The sequence below is a fragment of the Rana temporaria genome, chromosome 5 (assembly GCF_905171775.1).
Source record: "Rana temporaria chromosome 5, aRanTem1.1, whole genome shotgun sequence".
NCBI lineage: Eukaryota > Metazoa > Chordata > Amphibia > Anura > Ranidae > Rana > Rana temporaria.
In genome coordinates, this window is record NC_053493.1 from 245,250,614 (window position 1) to 245,277,177 (window position 26,564).

Here is a 26,564-nt window from a genome sequence, read left to right on the forward strand (position 1 = left end):
GGTAGAGTGATCACACTGTTTGGGACGATACATTGTGTTAAATCAAGAGAGATAAGATAAATGCTTTAGAACCAGAAGATGGGAATAAAAAAGCAATAAAGTAAAAGGAGCTACAATTGTGTAGGAAGCCAGTGTCTTTGAGGGACCAGAAACAGCAAGCTGCATGTAACTTAATTTCCACAAAAATAAGTCTTCATGCTGTGGGGTAAAACTAAAAAATATGTTTTTGGGGACACCTGATGTAATCATTTTGGATATATGCAACAATAGAAGGATGCCAAACTCACTTAGACACCATGCACACTGCTGCTGTTAAACCTACATTTTTGGGAGATTGGGCGTTTTTTAAACTGCCCTTAAAGTGATACTATAGGTAAAAAAAAAACAAAAAAAAAACAAACATGTCATACTTACCTCCACTGTGCAGTTCGTTTTGCTCAGTGTGGCTCCGAATGCCATTTTCTGGGGTCTCCCAGCAGCTCTCTCAGCTTCTCCCCACTTCAGATAACCCCCTATGGGAAGCGCTCTCCCAAGGGGGTTACCTCCCGAGTCCTGCATTTGGCGTTCATAGCCGCTGAGTGCAGGACTCGGCCCCGTCCCCCGGTGCCCACGTCTTTAGATTTGATTGACAGCAGCGGGAGCCAATGGCTGCACTGATATCAATCTATCCAATGAAGAGCCGAGAACCTCGGGCAAAGATCCAGCGCATTCTCAACCTGGGGGGCCAGTAACTGTCAGATGTTTTTTCACCTTAACCTCCCTGGCGGTATGATTCTTTCAGAAAAAACATGCTGAAAGCGATACCATTATTTGCAAGGAAATTTGGCGTTTTATATTGTAGGTCTGTAATTTTTAGAAATAACTCACTTAAATCTGACCAAACAAGATTCTAATAGGCATCCCGGGTATGACATTTTTTTAAAAACAAAATGATAAATTATAATATAATAAATAAATAATTATAACAAATAATAATATAATTCAAATAAAAATTATTCAATAATGTAATCAAATCAAAATCACTGAAATTTGCTCAGTTGCAGAATTGTCGCTGTCATTATTTTTTTTTTTTTATGACGAATTTCCCCACAAATCGCTATCGCACAATTCTGCAAGTGATTATAATTTATTATCGCTGTTTTTTAGCTGATCTAAAACAATTTTTGACATAAAGGGACACTTTTGGTTGCTATGGACAATCTACAGTTTGCAGGGAGAAAGAAACGTTTTTATTATATAAAATGACATGCATGACACAGGACAGACCACTAGGGACAAGAGGGGTGTGTTTTTTTTACATACAGTACTGTAATCTATAAGATTACAGTATACTGTATGTAAAGTGTTTGTTTACTTTTTTGAATTTGGCGCCATTCTCCGTCCCCGTGCGTCGTAACGTCGCAGGGACCGGAGGTCGGCGGCACAGGAGGACGCTGTGTGAATCGAGCGAGGTCCCGCTCGCTCACACAGCGCGGTGGCATCGCTGGATCCAGGGACAAGGTAAGTAAACAGTGCCTGTGGATCTAGCGAGGCAAGCCCGAGTCTGATTCGGGGTTACCGCTCGCAGCAGGAAAATCTAACCCCGAGTCAAACTCGGGAATACCGCCAGGCAGGTTAATGCATAGGATGCGTTAAGGTGAAAAAACATGAGGGTTTACAACCCCTTTAAACTTCCCTCTATGTTATCCTATGTGTCTATGCACACATGGACGTTTTGAGCAGTTTATCAGCAGGGGAGTTTATAAGCTGTTTATAAGTTGTCTGAACTCCCTAAAATTACATTCAATTTGTTAAATTGACTTGCATTACTAATATTATAATTATTGTTTTAATATTATTATTTCATCATCATTATTATTGTTATAATTTTGTTTTCTTATCATATTATTTTCTTAACCCCTTAATATCATGCCACACATTATTACATGCCTTGATTATTTGTTGTAAAAAGACATGTATATCTAACATACCCTAATTATATGCAAGGATGTCACTTTGTAAACTGTCATTTACTTTCAATAAAACCTGATTGTGAAAAAAAGAAAATTGCATTCAAGAGCAGTTTTCTGACCACAAAAACGCTGAAAACGCACATAAATGCGCATAAACACCCATAAACGTTCATAAACGTGCATAAACTCTAGGCGTGTAAACTTTAGGTGTGAAAACGCAGAAAATTTGCATAAATGCCAATAAACGTCCATAATTGCTGATAAACATGTGTAAACTATAGGCACGTTAAGCTCTACATTTTAATAGCCAGAATAAATAAAAATTCTGGCCAATGAAATACAGTAAAACCTTGGATTGCGAGCAAAATTTGTTCCAGAAACATGTTTGTAATCTAAAGCAAAAATTTCTCCTTCAGTTTATAGTCCATATTAAAAGATTATAACAATGTGACCAGGTTGTGTAACCATAAAATGTCCATCCGCAAATAGAAGCCTCTGAGCATACAGGCTGCATGGGGCCCTGCTGGTCGGGAAATACAGCAATGTATTTCTGCGCTCGGCAGGGTTATCATGAGACCACAATTTGCGGACAGCGTGGGCTCAAGGGACAGCTGCTTTGGCGGGCCCCCAACATTGACAGAGCCCAGGGCAGCTTCCCCTTTTGCCCCCGGGAGGGTAATATCCAAAAGCCCATGGTGACTTTGTAGCTGAAAGGCACAAAGTCTAAGGCCTAGTACACACGAGAGGATTTATCCGCGGAGACGGTCCAGCGGACCGTTTCCGCGGATAAATCCTCTCGAGGATTTCAGCGGATTTGGATCCGATGGAGTGTACTCACCATAGGATTGAAATCCGCGCCAAAATCCCCTCGCGATGACGTGTCGCGCCGTCGCCGCGATGATGACGCGGCAACGAGCGCGACGCTGTCATATAAGGAATTCCACGCATGCGTCGAATCATTACGACGCATGCGGGGGATCCCTTTGGACGGATTGATCCGGTGAGTCTGTACAGACCAGCGGATCAATCCGTTGGGATCGATTCAAGCGGATAGATTTGTAGACATGTCTACAAATTTTTATCTGCTGGAATCGGGAAATTTCCGCGGATAAATATCCGCAGGAATGTACACACCATAGAATCTATCCGCTGAAACCGATCCGCTGAGCGGATGGATTCTATCGTGTGTACGGGGCCTAAAGGTTCTGGTGAGTATTACAACAGACAGAGTGGTGGTGGAGACACAGAGGGGCAGATCCACAAACGAATTACGCCGGCGTATCTATTGATACGCCGCGTAATTTCAAAGTTCCCCCGTCGTATCTTTGTTTTGTATACACAAAACAAGATACGACTGAATGAGGGATCGATCCGACAGGCGTCTTAGTACGCCGTTGGATCGTAGGTGCATATTTACGCTGGCCGCTAAGTGCCGTTTCCGTCGAATTCCGCGTCGAGTATGCAAATTAGCTAGATATGGCGATCCACGAACGTATGTCCGGGCGGCGCATTTTTTTACGTTGTTTCCGTAAGGCTTTTTTCGGCGTATAGTTACCCCTGCTATATGAGGCGTACTCAATGTTAAGTATGGCCGTCGTTCCCGAGTCGAATTTTGAAAATGTTACGTCGTTTGCGTAAGTCGTTCGCGAATAGGGCTTTGCGTAGAATGACGTCACCGTCGTAGGCATTGGCTTGTTCCGGTTTAATTTCGAGCATGCGCACTGGGATACCCCCACGGACGGCGGGTTAATACGTCGGGTCACGACGTATTAACATAAAACACTCCCCCATCACATCGATTTGAATTGCGTGCCCTTACGCCGCCTAAGTTACACTACGCCGCTGTAACTTACGGCGAAAATTCTTTCAGGATACCAAAAAAAACTGTAAGTTACGGCGGCGTAGCGTATCATAGATACGCTACGCCGGACGGAAGAATGCGCCGATCTACCTGGATCTGCCCCAGAGAGTTTGCTACACTGAAGCACCTTTATTGTATCTGCACTGGAGCACTTTTTTGAATTAGAAGCAATACGAGAAAGACAATTTGTCACAGCATTTTGATTTCACAATATTGGAAGGACATATTTGATGGATGATATTGCTTGCATGCACCTTTGTTAATTTTATTTTGGATTGGCAAAGTATGGTTGTTTATTTTTGTATTAGGTGGAAAGGTTTCTTCACAGTAAGAGCTGTGAAAATGTGGAATAGACTCCCTCCAGAGGTGGTTCTGGCCAGCTCAGTAGATTGCTTTAAAAAAAGTCCTGGATTCTTTCCTAAATGTACATAATATAACTGGGTACTAACATACAGTATATAGGTAAAGTTGATCCAGGGAAAATCCCTCTTCTCGGGGGATCAGGAAGGAATTTTTTTTTTTTTTTTTGCCTTCCTCTGACTCAACTGTGGGTGAAGGATTGTGTATATGGGATTGCATTATTATTATTATTATTATTATTATTATTATTATTATCTTTTTTTGGTTGAACTAGATGGACTTGTGTCTTTTTTCAACCTGACTAACTATGTAACTATGTAACTATGGGCCAGATTCACAGCCGAGATACGACGGAGTATCTCAGATACTCCGTCGTATCTCTCAGAGTATCTATGCGACTGATTCATAGAATCAGTTACGCATAGATATCCCTTAGATCCGACAGGTGTAATTGTTTTACACTGTCGGATCTTAGGATGCAAAACCGCGGCCGCCGCTGGGGGGAGTTTGCGTCGTAAACCAGCCTCGGGTATGCAAATTAGTAGTTACGTCGATCCACGGCGGTTTTTCGCGTTCGCTACGTCGCTGCTAGTCTAGTTTCCCGTCGCAAAGTTAGTCATCGTTTTAGGTGCCCTAACTTTACACAGCACACGTATGTGCTGTATAAAGTATGGCCGTCGTTCACGTGTCGAAATTTAAAAATGTTTCCTTCTTGCGTAAGACGTCCAGGAATACGGAAGTACGCTAGGTACGTTGCCGTTCGAAAAAATTACGTCACTTCGCGCAAAGCACGGCGGAGCATGCGCAGTAGGTCTGGCGTGGGAGCGCGCCTAATTTAAATGGCACACGCCCCTTTGAATTACGCAGGCTTACGCCGGAGGCCGCCGGCGGAAGTTTTCTCGCAAGTGCTTTGTGAATCAGGCACTTGCGATGAAAACTTGCAGCGGTGTATCTACGATACGTTACGCCGCCGCGATTCTACGTGAATCTGGCCCTGTGTAACTATGTAGGCACTTTTTGGGACACATTCTTTGTGGGTAAGGTTTTAAATATCGTTATACAGTATTGTTGGACAGAGCTGTGATTTAAGTAGAAACTGCAACATTAGGACCATATGTTTAGGCACTAATTGAAAAGCAGCATTCCAAATAGGTATATGTTAAATAACTATTTAAAGTTATAGCACTGCTAAGTTGACCTTTCAGGAAGAAATAATAAATGCACATATTTTTGCAGAAAAAAATGCATTTATAAATAATTTCTACAGGATCCTACAAAGCTTTGCACCCAGGATCAGTAGATCGTGAGTGCAAGTTAGGGCTTCTGCACACTCTCCCTCCTGTTTTGTGCCTGTACCACTGTACAAGTTTTTTGCTACAAAGCTGGCGGAAGTGTTAGTGGACTACGAATGTGCCAATCAGCATGCTCGTATTCCATTGAGAATTACAATCTGTCTGCTGCAGTGACAGTGAGGACCGTAGTTTATTCATTCACAGATCACTATGAATGGATGACATGGCTGTGTGGACAGAGCCCCACCCAGCTATGCTGATTTTAAATGTGACAGCAGCTGAGGGAGAGTGGAATCCCACAGTGGGGGGAGGCTCAGGGTTCAAGGGTGAGGGGAACACTACCTGTTCCAAAGCTGAACTTATTAATAGCTTAACTGATGTCCTTGACATACTGTATTCTACAGTACATTTCATATTTTGGTATTCCTTTACTGTATACTTACAAAAAATAAAAACTGCTAAATATTGATTTATTTTTACCTTTCATGTTGACACCCCTTGGGATGACTCCAAAAGTTTCCATGATTGGAATCTCATCTTCATCAGCATTGGACACATTTGGAGGTACAGATCTACGACCCGTATAACCCGCTGGGCCCTTCTTCTTCTCTTGCTTTGTTTCTTTAGGCTCTGACATGTTGGTCACTAAAGAACAATAATCCATGAGTGGAAAGACTTTTTTTTATAAACATTCTCCTAACTTATGACTATACAGTGTTGTCATTTGGTCAATATACATGCCTGTATGTACATTTTTTATAGTATCACTTTCTGTCCCTTATATGTAATAAAGCAAAATGTTTTTTGAACATATAATTATTTTGAATACTGTATATTGTAATGTAAAGGGTTTGAAATGTGCAAGATTGTAATATAAAGCTATTGATATAATATATAAAGCTCATAGGTATTCACTTTTCTTCATTGTTCCTGAAGAAGGGTACTATGATCTAACAAACAGGCTGAATACATATTAGCCTCATCCATACCCTCATAAACATAATTTTATGTATCTTTTTGTACATGAATATTATATTTAGGGCTGCGGAAATTAAAGATTAATTCCTCGATTAATCGTAATTTTTTTTGATTGATCAAAATTATTTTGATCAGTACTAGTGGTGCAACGGATCATAAATGATCCGTGATCCGAAAGGGTCACCATATGCAGATCGACATACCACTGAGCTCCGCTGCTGCCTCGGCCATAGGAAAGGCCGTGGCTTCGGCCTAGCTCCCAGAGCGGCGGCCATCTTGGTCCTCCCGACTGCGGCCTAGGTGAGCTTAGAGCGGCGCGCTGACGTCATCACCTGGCCTCAACTGCTCGTATTTGGCCAGCTTCTCTGGTAAGACTAGGCAAGCACTAATCTTCCTATACAGTGGGGGAGATGTGGACCATATTACAGTGGGGAGAAGTCTGTGGATTACAGTGGGGAAATGTCTGTGGATTACAATGGGGAGATGTCTGTGGATTACAGTGGGGGAGATGTCTGTGGATATTACAGTGGGGAGATGTCTGTGCATATTACAGTGGTGGAGATGTCTGTGGATATTACAGTGGGGAGATGTCTGTGGATATTACAGTGGGGGAGATGTGGACCATATTACAGTGGGGAGATGTCTGTGGATATTACCGTGGGGGAGATGTCTGTGGATATTACAGTGGGGAGATGTCTGTGGATATTGCAGTGGTGGAGATGTCTGTGGATATTACAGTGGGGAGATGTCTGTGGATATTACAGTGGGGAGATGTCTGTGGATATCAGTGGGGGAAGATGTCTGTGGATATTACTGTGGGGACTATATATGGTGGTGATCCAAAAAATGTATGTGCGTTATAATTAATTAAAATGAGTCGATTAATCGATTAAAAAAAACGATTAATCGAACACAAACATTTTAATCAGTAACAGCCCTAATTATATGTAAATATATATTGAATATCTTACAAGATGTAGGGATTATATAAGTATGTAACAATCTTGAAAGTCCCTGAACAAGATGTTTCTGTGTGTATGCTGCAAGTATAGTCTCAGATAATGTTTCAGAGGTTTCATCATCTTGCTTCCTTTAGAGAACAAAATTGTGAAACAGTTTTGGAACAGTATATGCCTATATACTGTAGTGTGTAAATCTTAAATTGGAATGCTCAGAAATGTTACCATGATTATTAGGGATGAGCTGAACACCACCCCGTTCGGTTCGCACCAGAACCGTCGAACGGACCGATAATTCGCGCAAACTTTTAGAACCCCATTGAAGTCTATGGAACTCCAACGTTCAAATTTAAAAGTGCTCATTTTTAAGGCTAATATGCAAGTTATTGTCATAAAACGGGTTTGAGAACCCGGGTCTTGCCCCAGGGAACATGTATCAATGGAAAAAAAAGTTATAAAAACTGTCGTTTTTTCTGGAGCAGTGATTTTAATGATGCTTAAATTTTTTTAAAATTCCTTTAAATATGTTGGGTGTTACTATAAGAAAAAAGTCATTTAAAACTGCTTGCGGCTTTAATGTAATGTCTGGTCCCTGAAATATGGATGAAAATCATTTTGAAAAATAGCATGGGTTTCCCCGCCCCCGGCCATTGCCAGCCCCTTTGGGTCTTGTATGGATATTAGGGGGAACCCCGCACCCAAATTAAAAAGGAAAGCCCTATGTACTCTGAACAGCAGTATACAGACGGTGCAAACAAGACAGGGACTGTAGGTTTGTTGTTAAGTAGAATCTGTTTGTAATTTTGAACTGGTACTTTTTTAAAGTTAACAACAAAACCTGGAGAATGCCCAGGAAAAAAACAGGCCTCCTTACCGACCAGCCTGCAGAACAACCAAATGAACCTGTCTAACAGTATGCAAACGCATGCGTGAGCCACAGAGCCGCGCCAAGGCACCCTGTAATCTGTGGTACTAACACTAAACAATTTTTTAAAGTGTAGCTCTAGCCCAAAAAAATATTTTTTAAGCTTTTTGGAAAACAGAGCAGTGAGTGCGCAGTGAGGTAAGTTAGTACTGTAGTGACGTTGTACAAAACAGCCATGCTGTTATCACTGCTGTGGTTTTTGATGCCCCTCGGCCTCCTGACTGTGTTTTAAAGGTTCAACTTCACATCTATGCGATGCATCAGAGTATGTGCCTTGCTGCAGAACAGCCTATTAATTTGAGAATGAACTGCCTGCCACCCCTCAGTAGCACCAAAGTGCATGGGCCTTTTTTTAATATTATTTTTTAATGCAGCTGCACCAAAATGCATGGTGCTTTTGTTAGCATGCACTTTTATTTTTGTGATTTTTTTTTTATTTACACACACACACACATAAATATAAAACAAAGACATTTTAAGCTGCGCTGCGTTGCACTGTGACAACTCTATTATTGGTCCAACCAAAATAATAGTTAAATGTGAAAAGAAATGAACAAACACTCTATATCATATACTGTATTTGGATTGCTACGTGACTGTGTTGATACAGTGTATAGCACCAGTTTGTGCCAATAAGTGTTAATGGACGAGAACACTCATGTTGTGCAAACAAAAGCAAATATTGAATAGTGTTCTAATATACCAAATTAAGTGAGTGTTCCAATATACTAAAAATGTATAAGTGACGCCGGAATGATACGTGTTCAAATATACTGAAAATAAATAAGTGACATCGAAATGGTTAACAAAAGGCAAGATCACTCCTGCTCAGCAAACATATCATTGAATATTATTCCAATCCACTTAAAAGTCCATATATGTTAAGTATCTGTGACATCAAAACGAATGAACACCCAGGAAAAAAGTGCCAAGAGAAATAGAAGAGTGCCTCCACCTCTTATATCAAATCTCCTTACCGACTCCTGTGGATCTCTTATTACAGAGATCGCATTCGCTTGTGGCTATTAACCCTGCCCTGGGTCTCTCACTGGTCTCACACAGGCAACTCTCCTGTTCCTTCCGCGTATAGGCTTCTTAATAGGTCTCCCCAATGCAGATTACCCATGTGGAAATAAAAACTGCCATAGTGTAGTATGTTCCAAAATTTTATAATAAAATAAAGGCATGCACTCACATGAGGTAGAATAAAAATATGCATTGTATAATTCTCAAGCCGGCCGGCTCTCACTATCCGCCCGTCCTTCCGGGCAGTAGCGTGGTCTAGTTGGTGACGTCAGCACGCCGCTCCTCCCTACGCTGTTTCATCAAATCGCTGACTTCTTCCAGGGGCACTATATATATATATATATATATATATATATATATATATATACACACATATATATATATATATATATATATATATATATATATATATACATATATATATATATACATATATATATATATATATATATATATATATATATATATATATATATATATATATATATATATATAAAATGTGTGTGTAAATAAAATAAAAAAAAATCACAAAAATGGATGCTAACAAAAGCACCATGCATTTTTGAGAATCTTGAGAGAATCGTGATCTTCATTCTAAGATTCTTTGTGATTCTCATTTTTCCCAGAATTGTGCAGCTCTACTGCCTTTAGGAATTAATATGAGAAACACCAGCAAATCTATTGACGTAGCTTTAGAGGACACAGACAGTACATCACATGAAAATACTGCAGCTAGCACAATCACATGCCTGCCAGTATATTAGGAAGAGCGGATCTATCTAAACTCAATACAGTGTATAAATATATATACAACACCTGGGATGCATATATATCCTCTACACACTGTAACTCTAACTGACTAGCCTGCCTGCTCTATCTAACTCCAAAAAAATGACACTCTCTCTCTGTAAACCACCAACACACTACACAAGGCTGACTTCCAGGCAGCATTATATAGTGTGGGGCGTGTACTAATACCCCTGAGCCATAATTGGCCAAAGCCACCCTTTCTTTGGCCAATTATGGCTCACCGTTTTTGGCGCGCTGTGATTGACCAAGCATGCGGGTCATAGTGCATGCTTTGCCAATCATCAGCCAGCAATGCACTGCAATGCCGCAGTGAATTATGGGTGGAGACACACCACTCAAATTTGGCGCGAACGGCTCAAAACGTTCGTAATTCGACGAACGATCAAACATACGATGTTCGAGTCGAACGTGAGTTCGACTCGAATACAAAGCTCATCCCTAATGATTATTCCTCGCAGCTTTTCTATTGAATGGAATCCTTTCATTGATCGGCTCTTCCTTACTCGCGTCTGACAGATGCGAGTAGAGGAGAGCCGATCGGCGGCTCTCCTGACAGGGGTGGTTTGCGCTGATTGTTTATCAGCACAGCCCCCCCTCGGATGCCCACACTGGACCACCAGGAAAGGGGGCAACCATAAAAAAACACCAGGGAAGGGGGCAACCATAAAAAATAAATACAAATATATTAGCACAATAGATGCCAATCAGTGCCCACAAATGGGCACTGACTGGCAACATGGGCACTGACTGCCATAAATTGGTAAATAAAACAAGTGATGCCCAGCAATGCCATCAGTGCCACCCCTCAGTGTTCATCAGTGCCACCCCTCAGTGTCCATCAGTGTCACCTCTCTGTGCCCATCCATGCCCAGTGCCCACCTATCAGTGCCCATCTGTGCCACCCATAAGTACCCATCAGTGCCACTGATAAGTGTTGCCTATGAGTGCCCATCAGTGCCACCTATGAGTGCCCATTAGTGCCGCATACCAGCGCCGCCTATCAGTGCCCATCAGTGCCGCCTATCAGTGCCCATCAGTGCCACCTCATTGGTGCCCATCAGTGCCACTCATCAGTGCCCATCAGTGCCGCCATATCAGTGCCCGTAATTGAAGAAGAAAACTTACTTATTTATAATAAAAATTACAGAAAAAAATAAAAACTTTATTTAAAAGAAAAATTGGTCTTTTTTTAGTTGTTGCGCAAAAAATAAAAATCACAGATGTGATTATAAAAAAATTGTTTGGGTACAGTGCAGCATGACCGCGCAATTGTCATTCAAAATGCGACAGCGCTGAAAGCTGAAAATTGGCTTTGGCAGGAAGGTGCGTATGTGCCTGGTATGGAAGTGGTTAAACGTCTTTTCCTAACAGAAATATTTATCTTTGGACAATGATAGGGTGCCAGTTAGCTGGCAGCCTGGACTAGATATGAAGGCTATTGTCAAAGTGCTGCTATTAGTCAGCTATTTTTGTCACCTGTATTGTAGTACCCTATTCTGCTAATTGGATCCATAATATTGCCATCATGAGCAGGTACATTTAAATACTATTTTTACTGTTTGCATAGTTGGTTAGATGTGTTTTATTTTATTTTGTGTGACACTGAGGAAACCGAAAAATGTAAATTCAAAACATTTTAAAATTAGTAGTTATTTTTTCAAACTTTCTCTTAATAAATGAAAAACATAATAGACAAGTTCTATTTTTTTTCTTTTAGTGTTTTTCTATTCATGAAAATGTTGTTGCCTGGACTGGTCACAGATGGTTTACTGTTCTCTCTCTTTTTTTTATTTATTGCCCTTTGACCTGGTCACATGTCAAAAAGCATGTACTGCTAACAAACCAAAACAGTAAAAATGGTCATTCCCCAGAGGCAATCTGTCCTCTGTCAATTTTCCACGCCTCAGTAGCCCAGTACCAAATCTCCTCAGTCTTCTAGCGGCACCTGGGGTCATTTTCTTTCTTGACTAAGATGACAGATAATTCCTTGGCAGCAGAACTGCAAAGTTTCAACAATGCCGAGCTATACACACACAAATATTTTCCTAGCCATTATTGAAAAAATAACCAAGCAGACAGTTATAGATTAACAGAAACCTACAATCTTTAACCACTTCATGCAATTTGCCGTACCCATACGTCGGTACTTTGACACTAAATACCGTTGATAACCCCAGAATTTTCAGGAACGGTGTGCGTTTTTTTTAAGAGTAAAGTGTTCTCTGCAGAGGATTTAACACAAGATCACTTTTATCGGTGGCGGGAGAGGGCCCCCCGGAGCTGCCAATAGCGGTGGAGATGATAGCATCCTCTCTCCTAGATGCCTGGATGCCAAGTGAGGGAAAGATGGCCCCTACTCGGCTCCATAGCATTGGAGGACGGAAGCAACGTCAAACGTCACTTCCACCAATGCTCTTTTAGGAGAATTTTTTTTTTATTAATTTTTTTTCAAATGAATTTTTTTTTATTGGATTTTAGTGTAAATATGAGATCTGAGGTCTTTTTGACCCCAGATCTCACATTTAAGAGGTCCTGTCATCAGGGGGTTACAGCCGATACACATGTACTGGGCCTGAGTGTCTGGAGCGTCCCAAGGCCGGGCGGCAACCAGGAAGTGTGCAGGAGAGAGGAGCCGGAGAAGAAATAGTGCAGGGGCTAGATTCAGGTAGGAGATACGACGGCGTATCTCCAGATACGCCGTCGTATCTCTGAGTTGCGGTGTCGTATCTCTGCGCCTGATTCATAGAATCAGTTACGCATAGATTTGACTAAGATCCGACCGGCGTAAGTCTCTTACGCCGTCGTATCTTAGTTGCAATTTTACGCTGGCCGCTAGGTGTCGCTTCCGTATATTTACGCATCGAATATGCAAATTAGGTAGATACGTCGATTCTGAAACGTACGTTTGCCCGGCGCATTTTTTTACGTTGTTTACGTTAGGCTTTTTCCGACGTATGGTTACCCCTGCTATATGAGGCGTATCCTATGTTAAGTATGGACGTCGAGTTTTGTAAATTTTACGTCGTTTGCGTAAGTCGTTCGCGAATAGGGCTGGACGTAATTTACGTTCACGTCAAAAGCAATGATGATTTGCGGCGGAATTTCGAGCATGCGCACTGGGATTTTTTTCACAAACGGCGCATGTGCTGTTCGTAAAAAATGTAAAATACGCGGGGTCACCATTCATTTTAATCACGCCCACATCATCCCTATTTGAATTAGGCGGGGTTACGCCGGCCCACATACGTTACGCCGCCATAACTTAGGGCGCAAGTTCTTTCTGAATACGGAACTTGCACCCTAATTTACGGCGGCGTAACGTATCTGAGATACGTTACGCCCGCAGAAAGATACGCTTATCTTTCTGAATCTAGCCCCAGGTCTGCAGGAGAGATGCAGCCGTAGGCTAAGCATAGTAAGTTGGCAGGGCTGAGACTCTGGAGATGGTATGAGGGTGGTCTTTAACAGACTTTTAGCTGCTCATTGGCTGAGGAGGCGGGCTGCTCTGCCTCCTTAGCCAATAGATACACAGGGGGCACTGTCCATCACTGAAGAGCCTTGTGCTTCCTGTGTTGGTGGGAGAATTCCTCTGAAGCAAAGCTGTTGCAGAGATCGAGGTAAGTGAAAAAAAAAGTGTTTCCCTGAAGCTGCTAGAAGACATGCACAGTGCACTGCCTGTGCTCCCCTGGTAATATCAACCACTGTATTACCAGACCTATTGCTGTCCTTTTAGCAGAGTGACAGTAACTTTACACACGTGCAGCATAGATGTTAGCTTATGTCACCATGTTATAAGGACAGCAATGTTTCTAGCAATACAGTGATTGTTATTAGTCCGGGTTCACTAAACTAGCCAATGCTCTGAAAAGCAATCCATGTGGATGCAGACCCCTTTCACATGAGTGGTCTGATCGGGTCCTGTCTGTTTTTGAGGCAACCTGATCGAACCATCCATTGTTCTCTATGGGGCAGCAGATTTAAAGTGGAGTTCCACCCATAAATATAACATTACATTAGTAGTTTTAAAAAAATGTCATTAGTCCTTTACAAAATTTTTTTTTTTTTTAGATGCCTTCAAAGTGTTGTTGCTAGGCAGAATAGTTAATCTTCCCACTTCCTGCACCTAGGTGCCTAATGCTTCCTAACCTACACCGCACAGACTCCTGGGAATGTAGTGGGTGTAACTTTCCAGGAGTCTGTGCACTCCCCAGTCTCAAAGAATCATGTGACTTGGACAGCACAGGTGCTGAAACCTGATCTGACACTGCTTGTGCAGCACTGAGCATGTTCAAGGCTGAAATCCAGGAAGTCATACAGTCTGGCTTCATGATGCCCACACTTAAGATCGCCCCAGTCAATTTCTATTTTATAAAGTGTCTAAATTCTGTAACAACCTAACAAAACGGACCTTAGTTTACAGACTAACTTTACTAGAATACATTAAGCTTGTGTATTACAGGGGTATTTATATTTAAAAAGTGAAATTGTGGCCGGAACTCCGCTTTAAATGGAAATGTGTTTCTTTACACCCACCTACCTCCAATCTGATCTGGCAAAAAGAAACTAGATGGAAAGGCCTCCACTCCCCTCCGTCTGGCCGGATCAGGGAGCGGTTGGGTGTAAACGGACAGCATGAGTGTACACAGACCTGTCAGTTTCCTGCTCTGCTCAGCAAGGGATCCACAGACAGATCCCCTGCTGAGAAAAACTGTATCGGCCCCTGTGAAGATTGCAGCTAGAGTGCAGATAAGGCCGGCCATAGATGGTTTGAATCTCTGTCTGTTTAGCAGAGACTGACTGAGATTCAAACTATGTATGGGCAGGCTGAATGTACCCAAGTGAATCGATCAATCAACTTGAGTACAACCAGCCTGTCATATTTTTCATACAATTATCGCTAGCAGCTCTTGTAGCCACTAGCAATAATTACTGTGTTCTCCTGGCAGGGGCGGTTTTCCCACCCCCTACTGGGAGAATACAATGGCTCTGCAGCAGGGATTCCCCATCAACACTGTGTTAATGGGGGAATCTAGCAATTTTTTTCCTGCAACCCGTGGGACACAGATGAGGGGGGGGGGATCACAATTTGGCCAAAATGTGAAAAAAGTGCTTGCTTTTTATACATAACTAGAACATCTAACAGGGTTATGTCATTAAAGGTGATGGGGTGGGTATTACCGCGCTTACCACAAGAGTGGGGGGAAGGGAAAAGGAAGGGGTACAGCTGCTGCACTAAATAGTGTATCAAACCAGGAACAAATGAAGAATAAAGGGGTAGTGCTGCGCTGTGAATAGGGAGTGGGATAACGTGCAGAGGAAGTGTAGCCAATCCTTATATATGGAAAAAAATGGAAAAAATGGAAAATATAGTCTGGCTACTAATCATGAGTAGCAATAATAAAAAATGATACTGGTATACCATACAAATAAATATCATCAAAATAAACGTGCTACAATGCAGCCAAAGCTAGCTGAAGAAATGTGAAATACAGAGTGACAGTGCTGGTGTCATATAGTGAAATAAATAATAACAAACGTACTGATACACAATAAAGTGTACAGCGTGCGAAGCACACCAGTGACTGTAATAAACTAGGTTAAATGTCCATGCAGCCATGGGCGTCCGCTGAAATTTTTTCAGGGGGGGCACTTCCACAGCGGCGATACACATTTAACCCTTTTTTCAAACGGTAGCAGGGGTTAAAAGTGCCCCGCTAGCAGCCGAATAGCGCAAGCTAAAACGATGGTAAAGCGACACTTTTTAGCGGCGCTTTACCGATAACGCATCCAGTTGGCAGTGTGAAATAGCTCTTGAGATAGTTCAGCTTCACTCCATGCCCATATAAATATAGCCTAGAGAATGTACAGACCCCCCTTCAGCACAGACCCCCCCTTCAGCACAGACCCCTCCATTCAGCACAGACCCCTCCATTCAGCACAGACCCCCCTTCACAGACGGACCTCCCCTCCCCCCATCCCATTCAGTACCTCAGATCAGCCATCAGCACGGCTGGGTCACAGCAGATTCCCTCCCCCTGTGTACACATAAACACTGGAGGGGGAAGCAGCTTCACTCTGCTCGCTGTGTCTGTGTGACATCCGGCCCGGGACCACTCAGACAGCCCGTGTTTCCGTGAGACTTGATTTTCCAGGGGGGGTCAATTGCCCCCCCTTGCCCTATGGAGCGGACGCCCATGCATGCAGCAGATAAGTATAAACATAGCAGCAGGCAAAATCCAAAATAAAAGTGCTGGTGTAGATGCCAAAGTGACGTGACAAAAGGGGTTGATTTCCGGTATTTTCTTCAGAGTAAGTGAGGATGTCCCCTTACCTTACTGCTGTAAGGTAACAGCATAAACTCCTGAAGAAGTTACGAGAAGTGACGAATACGCGTAAGAGTATTACATAGAGTCCACCAAGAGGTACCGGAGGTGACGTTGGCGAACGCCCTGTTTTTATATGCCTGTTTTTATCACAACAATGTGAGTACCTAGTGTATTATTTTGTTTGAATAAACCCAATTTTAAAACAATACTGCACTATTGGCACTTTCATCTCCCTGGGTGCGAGTCACTGTCACGGTTTGGACGTGACTACCGAGAGGGATCTATTTTTTCCAATTACAGTCCATTTTGATGACACCTTATGTGGATAAGACCAGAAAAGTGTACCTGGGTTTTTATGCTGTTACCTTACAGCAGTAAGGTAAGGGGACATCCTCACTTACTCTGAAGAAAACACCAGAAATCAACCCCTTTTGTCACGTCACTTTGGCATCTACACCAGCACTTTTATTTTGGATTTTGCCTGCTGCTATGTTTATACTTATCTGCTGCATGGACATTTAACCTAGTTTATTACAGTCACTGGTGTGCTTCGCACGCTGTACACTTTATTGTGTATCAGTACGTTTGTTATTATTTATTTCACTATATGACACCAGCACTGTCACTCTGTATTTCACATTTCTTCAGCTAGCTTTGGCTGCATTGTAGCACGTTTATTTTGATGATATTTATTTGTATGGTATATCAGTATCATTTTTTATTATTGCTACTCATGATTAGTAGCCAGACTATATTTTCAATTTTTTCCATTTTTTTCCATATATAAGGATTGGCTACACTTCCTCTGCACGTTATCCCACTCCCTATTCACAGCGCAGCACTACCCCTTTATTCTTCAGGGTTATGTCATTGCAGGAGATTTCTCCTCATTTCCTGATCTGGTGACACTAAGACAGGAAGTGAGGGGAAATCTTATGCAATGATATAACCCTATTAGATGTTCTAGTTATGTATAAAAGGTATATATATATATATATATATATACAAAACAAGCACTTTTTTTCCATTTTGGATAAATTATGGAAGAGTTAAAACCACATTCTTTTTTTACCATCTGTGTCCCATTGTGAGGTCCCATAGGCACAACAGGTAGTGAGAGAGAAATGTCCTTGGAGACAGTTGCCACCAGAACCGGAGTCCCAGGATGGAGGAGAAGGACATAGGATAGAGGACATGGAATGGAGGGGATAGGACTAGAGGAGAATAAGGATATGGGGCTGGAGGAGGAGAAGGAGATGGGATAGAGGAGATGTGTCTGGAGGAGGAGGATGTGGGATGGAGGACATGGGACTAGAGGAGGAGGAGGATGTGGAATGGAGGAGATAGGACTGGAGGAGGAGATGAGACTGGAGGAGAATAAAGACATGTGACTGGAGGAGGATGTGGGATGGAGGAGATGGGACTGGAGGAGTAGGAGGATTTTGGACTGGGAAAGATGGATGTGGGATAAAGGAGATGGGACTGGAGGAGAAGGAGGATGTAGGATGAAGGAGATGGGACTGGAGGAGGAGGAGGATGTGGGATGAAGGAGATGGGACTGGAGGAGGAGGATGTGGGATGGAGGAGATGGGACTGGAGGAGGAGGAGGAGATGAGACTGGAGGAGGATAAGGACATGGGACTGGAGGAGGAGGAGATGGGACTGGAGGAGGACATGGGATGGAGGAGATGGGACTGGAGGAGTAGGAGGATGTGGGACTGGAAAAGATGGATGTGGGATAAAGGAGATGGGACTGGAGGAGAAGGAGGATGTAGGATGAAGGAGATGGGACTGGAGGAGGAGGAGGATGTGGGATGAAGGAGATGGGACTGGAGGAGGAGGATGTGGGATGGAGGAGATGGGACTGGAGGAGGAGGAGAAGCACATGGGATCAGGGAGATGAGACTGAAAGAGGAGGACATGGGAACGCACTCAGTGGGACTTACCCGGGGGCGGGCCCTGGGGAATGTTGATGTCCGGGAAAGGGGGGGCCCAGGCCTAAAACTGTGTAAGATGCCCCAAAATTTCTGATGGCGGCCCTGCTCGTCTTGCTTTTTTTCTATTACAAGGGATGTTTACATTCCTTGTAATAGAAATAAAAGTGACCCATTTTTTTTTTAAAGCAGTGTAAAAATAAAAGGTTAAATAAATAATTCTATCAGTAGACCTCCTCTATAACTCAAAACTGGTAACCTGTAGAAAAAACTTCGCCAATGGAGATTTTTAAGTGCCAACGTTTTTTCGCCATTCCACGAGCGGGCGCAATTTTGAAGCGTGACATGTTGGGTATCAATTTACTTGGCGTAACATTAACTTTCGCAATATAGAAAAAAAATTGGGCTAACTTTACTGTTGTTTTGTTTTTTTAATAGGAAATCCCTCATGGGTTTTTTTTTTTAGCAGCAAGGTATTGTATAAAGCAAGTAACAAGTTGTTTATATAAAAAAATATATATATTTTATGTATCAAAGTATCAAAAACAAAAAAGGGAATAGGGAATAATTACATGGGAGTCATAAAAGGCAGTTACTGGTCGTAACATCAAAAACACATCTCATAGATAAAGGAACATTTAACACATGGACTCAAGATTCTAACAATGAATTCATATGCAATTCCACATATATGAAACCTACGCGTTTCGACCACGAATTAATGGTTAACTGTCTTCTTCAGGGAAATATGTTCTATATGGGAAAAATAAATTATACTAACAAATACATATGTACAGTATTATGTATTTATTGTTAGTATAATTTCTTTATTTTCCCATATAGAACATATTCCCCTGAATAAGACTGTTAACCATTCATTTGTGGTCAAAACGCGTAGGGATTCATATATGTGGAATTGCATATGAATTCATTGTTACAATCTTGAGTCCATGTGTTAAATGTTCCTTTATCTATGAGATGTGTTTTTGATGTTGCGACCAGTAACTGCCTTTTATGACTCCCATGTAATTATTCCCTATTCCCTTTTTTGTTTTTGATACTTTTAATACATAAAATAAAAATATATATATTTTTTATATAAACAACTTGTTACTTGCTTTATACAATACCTTGCTGCTAAAAACATGAGGGATCTCCTATACAATTTTTTTCAATCCGGGTGTGCAGCACCCACAACTCTTCCAAATATGTTATCCATTCTACTTTACTGTTGTGTTATTTTTTCTAACTCAAAAAAGTTTATTTTTCCCCAAAAATGTTGCTTTTAAGACCGCTGCGGAAATATGGTGTGACATAAAATATTGCAATGACAGTCATTTTATTCACATGGGTGTCTGAAATATATATATATGTTTGAGGGTTCTAAGTAATTTTCTAGCAAAAAAAAAAAGATTTTTAACTTGTAAACGACAAGCGTAAAAAGAGGCTTGGTCCTTAACCACTTCCTTACTGGGCACTTAAACCCCTTCCTGACCAGAGGACTTTTTGCGATTCGGCACTGCGTCGCTTTAACTGACAATTGCGCGGTCGTGCGACGTGGCTCCCAAACAAAATTAACGTCCTTTTTTCCCCACAAATAGAGCTTTCTTTTGGTGGTATTTGATCACCTCTGCGGTTTTTATTTTTTGCGCTATAAACAAAAATAGAGCGACAATTTTGAAAAAAAAAAATATTTTTACTTGTTGCTATAATAAATAGCTCAATTTTTTTTTTTTACGTTTTTTTTTTTATCCTCAGTCTAGGCCGATACGTATTCTACATATTTTTAGTAAAAAAAAAAAAAAAAATCGCAATAAGCGACTGGTTTGCGCAAAAGTTATAGCGCCTACAAAATAAGGGACAGAATTATTATTATTATTTTTTTTTTTTTACTAGAAATGGCGGCGATCTGCGATTTTTATTGGGACTGCGACGTTATGGCGGACACATCGGACACTTTTGACACATTTTTGGCGCCATTCACATTTATACTGCAATCAGTGCTATAAATATGCACTAATTACTGTATAAATTTTTTTTTTACTAGAAATGGCGGCGATCTGCGATTTTTATTGGGACTGCAACGTTATGGCGGACACATCGGACACTTTTGACACATTTTTGGCGCCATTCACATTTATACTGCAATCAGTGCTATAAATATGCACTAATTACTGTATAAAAAATTTTTTTTACTAGAAATGGCGGCGATCTGCGATTTTTATTGGGACTGCGACGTTATGGCGGACACATCGGACACTTTTGACACATTTTTGGCGCCATTCACATTTATACTGCAATCAGTGCTATAAATATGCACTAATTACTGTATAAATGTGACTGGCATTGAAGGGGTTAACACTAGGGGGTGAGGAAGGGGTTAAATGTGTACCCTAATTAGTGTTCTAACTGTGGGGGAAGGGGGGTGACTGGGGGGGTGACCGATCTGTGTCTCTATGTACAAGAGACACAGATCCGTCTCCTCTCTCCCCTGACAGCACCGCTGTCTGCGAGAGCCGGGAATGAGAGATGATCTCATATGTAAACATATGAGATCATCTCTCATTGGCCGCACAGATCGCCTAGGAAACGGCCGCTCCGATTGGCCGTTCACGGCGATCTGTGACTGGCTGTGTCCAAGGGACACGGCCAGCACAGCAGTTCCCCGCTGCGCGCTCGGGAGCGCGCGCGGGGAACGCGAAAAGGGGCGGCCGTAAAAACACGGCCTCCCAGAGAAGTAGAGCCACCCTGCGGCCGTATATAGTCGTACGGCCGTCGGGAAGTGGTTAACCTCCCTGGCGGTATGATTATTTCAGAAAAAAGGTGCTGAAAGCAGTACCATTATTTGCAAGGAAATTTGGCGTTTTATACTGTAGGCCTGTAATTCTTAAGAATAACTCACTTAAATCTGACCAAATAAGAGTAATAGGAATTTTTTTTTTATGACGAATTTCCCCACAAATCGCTATCGCACACTTCTGCAAGTGATTATAATTTATTATCGCTGTTTTCTAGCTGCTCTAAAACCATTTTTGACATAAAGGGACACTTTTGGTTGCTATGACAATCTACAGTTTGCAGGGAGAAAGAACAGTTTTTATTATATAAAAGAACATGTAGGGCACTGGGCAGACCACTAGGGACAAGGGGTGTGTGTATTTTTTACATATAGTACTGTAATCTATAAGATTACAGTATACTGTATGTATAGTGTTTGTTTACTTTTTTTAATTTGGCGCCGATCTCCGCCCCCGTGCGTCGTAACGTCGCAGGGAACGGAGATCGACGGCACACGGGGACACTGTGTGAATCGAGCGAGGTCCCGCTCGCTCACACAGCGCGGTGGCATCGCTGGATCCAGGAACAAGGTAAGCCAGTGCACGCTGCATGCTCTGCATAGCTACCCCGAGCGTGACTCGGGGATACTGGTTTTAGCACAAAAAATCCACCCCGAGTCACGCTCGGGAATACCACCAGGGGGGTTAAGTGGTTAAAGTGTTACTAAACCCAGGACCCTGCATTCACTATATCTGGTCTCCCACAGTACACAGAACATGGAAATGCAATTATTTTAGTAAATATAAACTGCTAAATACTTTTTCTTATCAGCAGTATAAGGCAGTCTTGTGACTTCTCTAGGTGTCCGGCCATGCATTGGTTAAAGCTTGCATGGGGAGTTTTCATTCTACTCTGTCCTATGAGGCTGCATGATCCTCTGACACTCTGCCTTGACAGTACTGATTGGCCCTGTGCTGATCACATGCCCTCTCAACAAGAAAAAAAAAACTTCCCCTTAACTAGATAACAGGGCCCAGGGACACAGACAACAATAAAAACCAGACAGGGATTTGAAATGTTTCCTACTCTATTAAAAAAAAAAAAAGGGGGAAACAAGTGGCTTTATGTACACACTAATGTAAAAAAAAAAAAAACATTTTAATCCTTCTTTTTTTTCCTACAATGCATTAAGAGATTCAAAGGGAAAATACAGTTGCTAAGGCACATGGTGGATATGATCTGGTTCTGTTTATGCATTTTATTACTTTTTTAATAAAGAACATCTTGGTACATAGTTACATTATTAACTAGGCTAAAATAAAGACACATGTCCACCGTCATATGACCATAATTGAAAACAAATGTGCAAAGTAAAACTACAACACACTTACACCAGTAGAGTAATGGAACTTTGTATACTTTTGTGCATTAGGGTTAATTTACTAGAAGACAAGAGTTTGTTCACATAGCAAAGTTTAAGTTAGGTAATGTTAGTAATTGAGGTTAACCAGTGTTATTATTATAAGTTGAGGTTTACCATTGGTACTATAAATAACCAATCACTTTCGAGGGAAATTAGAAAAAAATAAAAATTCTGTTTTTGCTTGCACATGGCTAATTATTTGAGGTGGACACCGCTTCACTTTATTTAGAGGAGTAAGCATCTTCTCTTCTTTAGTAAATCAAACCCATTCTTTAGTACACTAATTAAAAAATTAAGTGCAAATCAAGTTACATTTCTGAAAATATTTTTAGAGGGACACCTAAATACCAAACATAATGACATAATGACTAATCTTTTACCACTTCCATCAGTTTATTCCCTACAGTTACAACCTTTTGTACTACCTGCCCCACCCTATTAGATTGTAAGCTCTTCTGAGCAGGGCCCTCTTAATCCTCTTGTATTTTATTGTATTGTAACTGTATTGTCTCCCTTTTATATTGTAAAGCGCTGCGTAAACTGTTGACACTATATAAATCCTGTATAATAATAATAATTTAAAGTAAGCATTAAAATACATATTGTGAGCTTTCAGCTTTGTGCAGAAATAGGCACATACCTTTTCCTTCTCTAAACTGCTTGTGGCTGTTCCTCCCGTCAGAGTTACCAGTGTCTTGTAAAGTTCTTTTTTTTTTTTAGAGATACCCTCCACTCCACCTCTTCCCACCCATTTTGCCACCATGGTTTCATTGGTTTCCCTTCTCTTTGTCCTCCACCCATCCCAGCTTGTTAATTATTATCAGATTGCACGCCTGCTTTTAAAATAGACTTCTATGAAAAATGTGGTCACTGAGTGTAAAAGGAAACAGATGACAGTGATTGGGCTACAAACAGGCTAACATTTGTTGTGCCATAGACTTTCAGCATTTTTCTGTAATAGAACACTAGTGACAGTCTGTCATGGAATTTTAAACAAACATGTAGCATGTAGAACAGTGGGACGTAGTATTCTCTGCAAATAATAGCATATCACTAGTGATAATTAGTCTGTGTAGTCACAAATATTTAAAATTAATAAATAATGCAGATATTTCATAGTAAAGTACTGTTTGTTTTTTTTTTAGGAAAAATAATAGTAACTGGTTCATTTACTTAAAATGGAAAAAATATAGGTTGCGCTAACTGTAATTGATCTGCACCAAATATGAGCAAAAGTAATAATTAGTAATTGTCACTTAGTGCAAATAAGTAATGAATATGAGTGAATAAAGTCACAAAAATGAATAGTCCAGCATATATTGTATTTTGATTGTCAGATATGTTTAATTTTATTGGATGGAATTATCTGGTATCATGGGCCAAAAGTTGTTATTTTGAGTCTCTGCACGCGATAGTACAATTTAGATTTGTTTTTCAGTATCATAAATGTTGACAATTCACTTTAAGTTTAATAAAAAAAAAATGATATATTAAATATTTCAATATATTTTAATATTTTTAATATCTTAATTTTTTTAACCAATATCATTTTTAATAATGTTCAAATTATAACAGCCTCTATGGCGTTTTTTCTTTTGGGTATATGGTGTGGTTGGTATAACATGAATTTCCATGACTTCCCAATAGAATATGATTGGATGCCATCAGTGGAGTTGAATCAATCTCCAAAGGGAGTTTTTTCCTCCTCTTTAAAAGTTATTCCACGTCTGGGGACAGCGACTCAGAGTGAGGCTTGGCTCATGGTATCAGTGCGCCTGTGCGCCTGTCCTCAGACAGTGATTGAAAACGAGGCTTGGTTAGCGGCGCAGTGCGCATGCACGCGCGCCTTTGCACATGATGGTTGCATGAGGCTTGGTGCACACATCGTCATGCACGTTAAGACTGATTGGAAGTTTCAAATGAGGCTTGGTCCTCGGATTGGCGCGTGTGCGCACACTGCGTTCGAGGGCGGGGTCTGGTCATTATACTGTGTATATAGGGTGTGACGTGATGCGCCGCCCATGCCCCTGGAAGACGTAAGTTATTGCGAAACGGTGTAGGGCGGAACGGCACGGAAACGTCACTCTCCATTGTACCTACCAACAGGAACGGGTTTACCTGCAGGCGACGGGTTGGCACCGCAGGTTTAAGGCTCTTTTTCTATTGATTTGATGTAAGTGTGTTTTTTTATCCTTTCTAAAATAAATCCTATACGGTTTTACACTATGGGAGCTATTTTTGTTGTCTTTTTGGTATGATTTCTGCCATTGGAGTCCATATGAGTCTGTGGGTGATTTGACTTGACCTATCATCATTCGGATTTGTTTGGAGTAGAGTGAGCTGTATCTGTTAAAGCTGTCTTTGATCTCCTGTAATAGGGGGTCAATGAGATCCGGTAAGCAGGCACTTCTCTCGGTGGTGGATCCTATCAAACAACTTCTATTTGTGAAGCAATTACAGCATATATTTTTCACAAAATACTTTCACTGGCGTTTTTTTCTGGACTTATTTGGTTCACATAACACTAATTTGTTCCACGTATTATTACAGTGTTCAGTTCATTGGACTATTCATTTCTGTGTTTTTATTCACTCAAATTCATTTACTTATTTGCACTAAGTGACAATTATTCATTATTACTATTGTTCATATTTGGTGCAGATCAATTACAGTTAGCGCAAACTATATTTTTACCAATTTTGTTCACTGTTTGTTTATCAGCAGGTTTGCAGCTTTGTTATCTTCACAGATGTATTTATTTCATTGGGATCACACATATATTTTTCAACTAATATATTTTTCCAGCATGGTTTAGCGCAGTTTCTTCTCCTCCATTTTTTCTCATTTACTTAAAATAAATGCTTTGAAAATCAGAAAAAAAAAATATTAGTATATGTTATTGTTTGGTGATACCATTTTTATATACAAACCTGTGACTTTTTGGAGCACCCATTCAGACTTACACATTGGTGCAGCACACAACTGACACCTACCCTGTGTGCGATGTGCTGCAGTGCCATTCATTGCATATGGCACCCCAACGCACACTAAGTAGAGGTCTATACTCATAAATTACATAGTGTTGACCTGATTTGTAAAAAAGGGCCAGGTCATTTTTTTGGTCTGTTACAGTGTATTGGCAGCCCATTAATAATGGTTGAGCTGCCTTAATACAACACAATTTATTGTGCTAACCAGCGCATGTTAACGTGTTTGCAAGTGCAGGGTAAAGCTGATCAGAGGGTTCTCTAGTTATGATCTACAATACTAAAGATTGCTTTATTACTTTTAAATTTGGTAAACTGCATGATCAAATCTGTGCTACTATAATCCATGGTGTTGTTCACATCTCTGCATTATTATTCAGTGCATTTAATAAAAAAATCTTTATGTGGCACTTTTGTTGCAATTGAAATGTAGCACATCTGCAGTAGAGATGTATGGAAATACATGAAAAGTAAGCAATATATATACTTTAACAAAGAAGGTAACTTCTTTTCCAAGAAAGCATGTAAGAAAATGGCTAAAAGTGCACAAAAGGCTATTGAATTTTTTTTGAAAAAGGTATAAGGATTTAAAGGGAGGGCGGCAGATGATTTTTGGCTGTAATTACCGTATTTATCGGCGTATACCGCGCACTTTTTTGCCCTGAAAATCAGGAAAAATCGTGGGAGCGCGATATACGCCGATACCCGCTTTCCCGCGCCGAGTTTAAATACTGCGCCGGCATATACCGAGCGCAGTACACTCATGTATAGTCGGGCAGGCTCGGCTCCTCTCGCGCTCACGTCCTGGACATACAGGACGTGAGCGCGAGAGTAGCCGAGCCTGCCCGACTATACACGAGTGTACTGCGCTGGCATTTACCGAGCGCAGTACACTCGTGTATAGTCGGGCAGGCTCGGCTCCTCTCGCGCTCACGTCCTGGACGTACAGGACG

At 41.2% G+C, this 26,564-nt stretch overlaps 1 protein-coding gene across 1 annotated transcript in view; it reads right to left on the reverse strand.

Moving 5' to 3' along the window:
* The window catches only part of F13A1 (coagulation factor XIII A chain), a 219,582-nt gene extending 196,231 nt beyond the window's left edge, over positions 1-23,351 (reverse strand). The window contains exons 1-2 of the mRNA XM_040353671.1: positions 23,265-23,351; positions 5,946-6,110 (exon numbers count right to left, since the gene is read on the reverse strand). Coding sequence (XP_040209605.1) covers positions 5,946-6,102 — 157 coding nt within the window. The 5' untranslated portion in view covers positions 6,103-6,110; positions 23,265-23,351. The remainder of the gene's footprint in view (positions 1-5,945; positions 6,111-23,264) is intronic.
* Between the last annotated feature and the right edge of the window lie 3,213 nt (positions 23,352-26,564).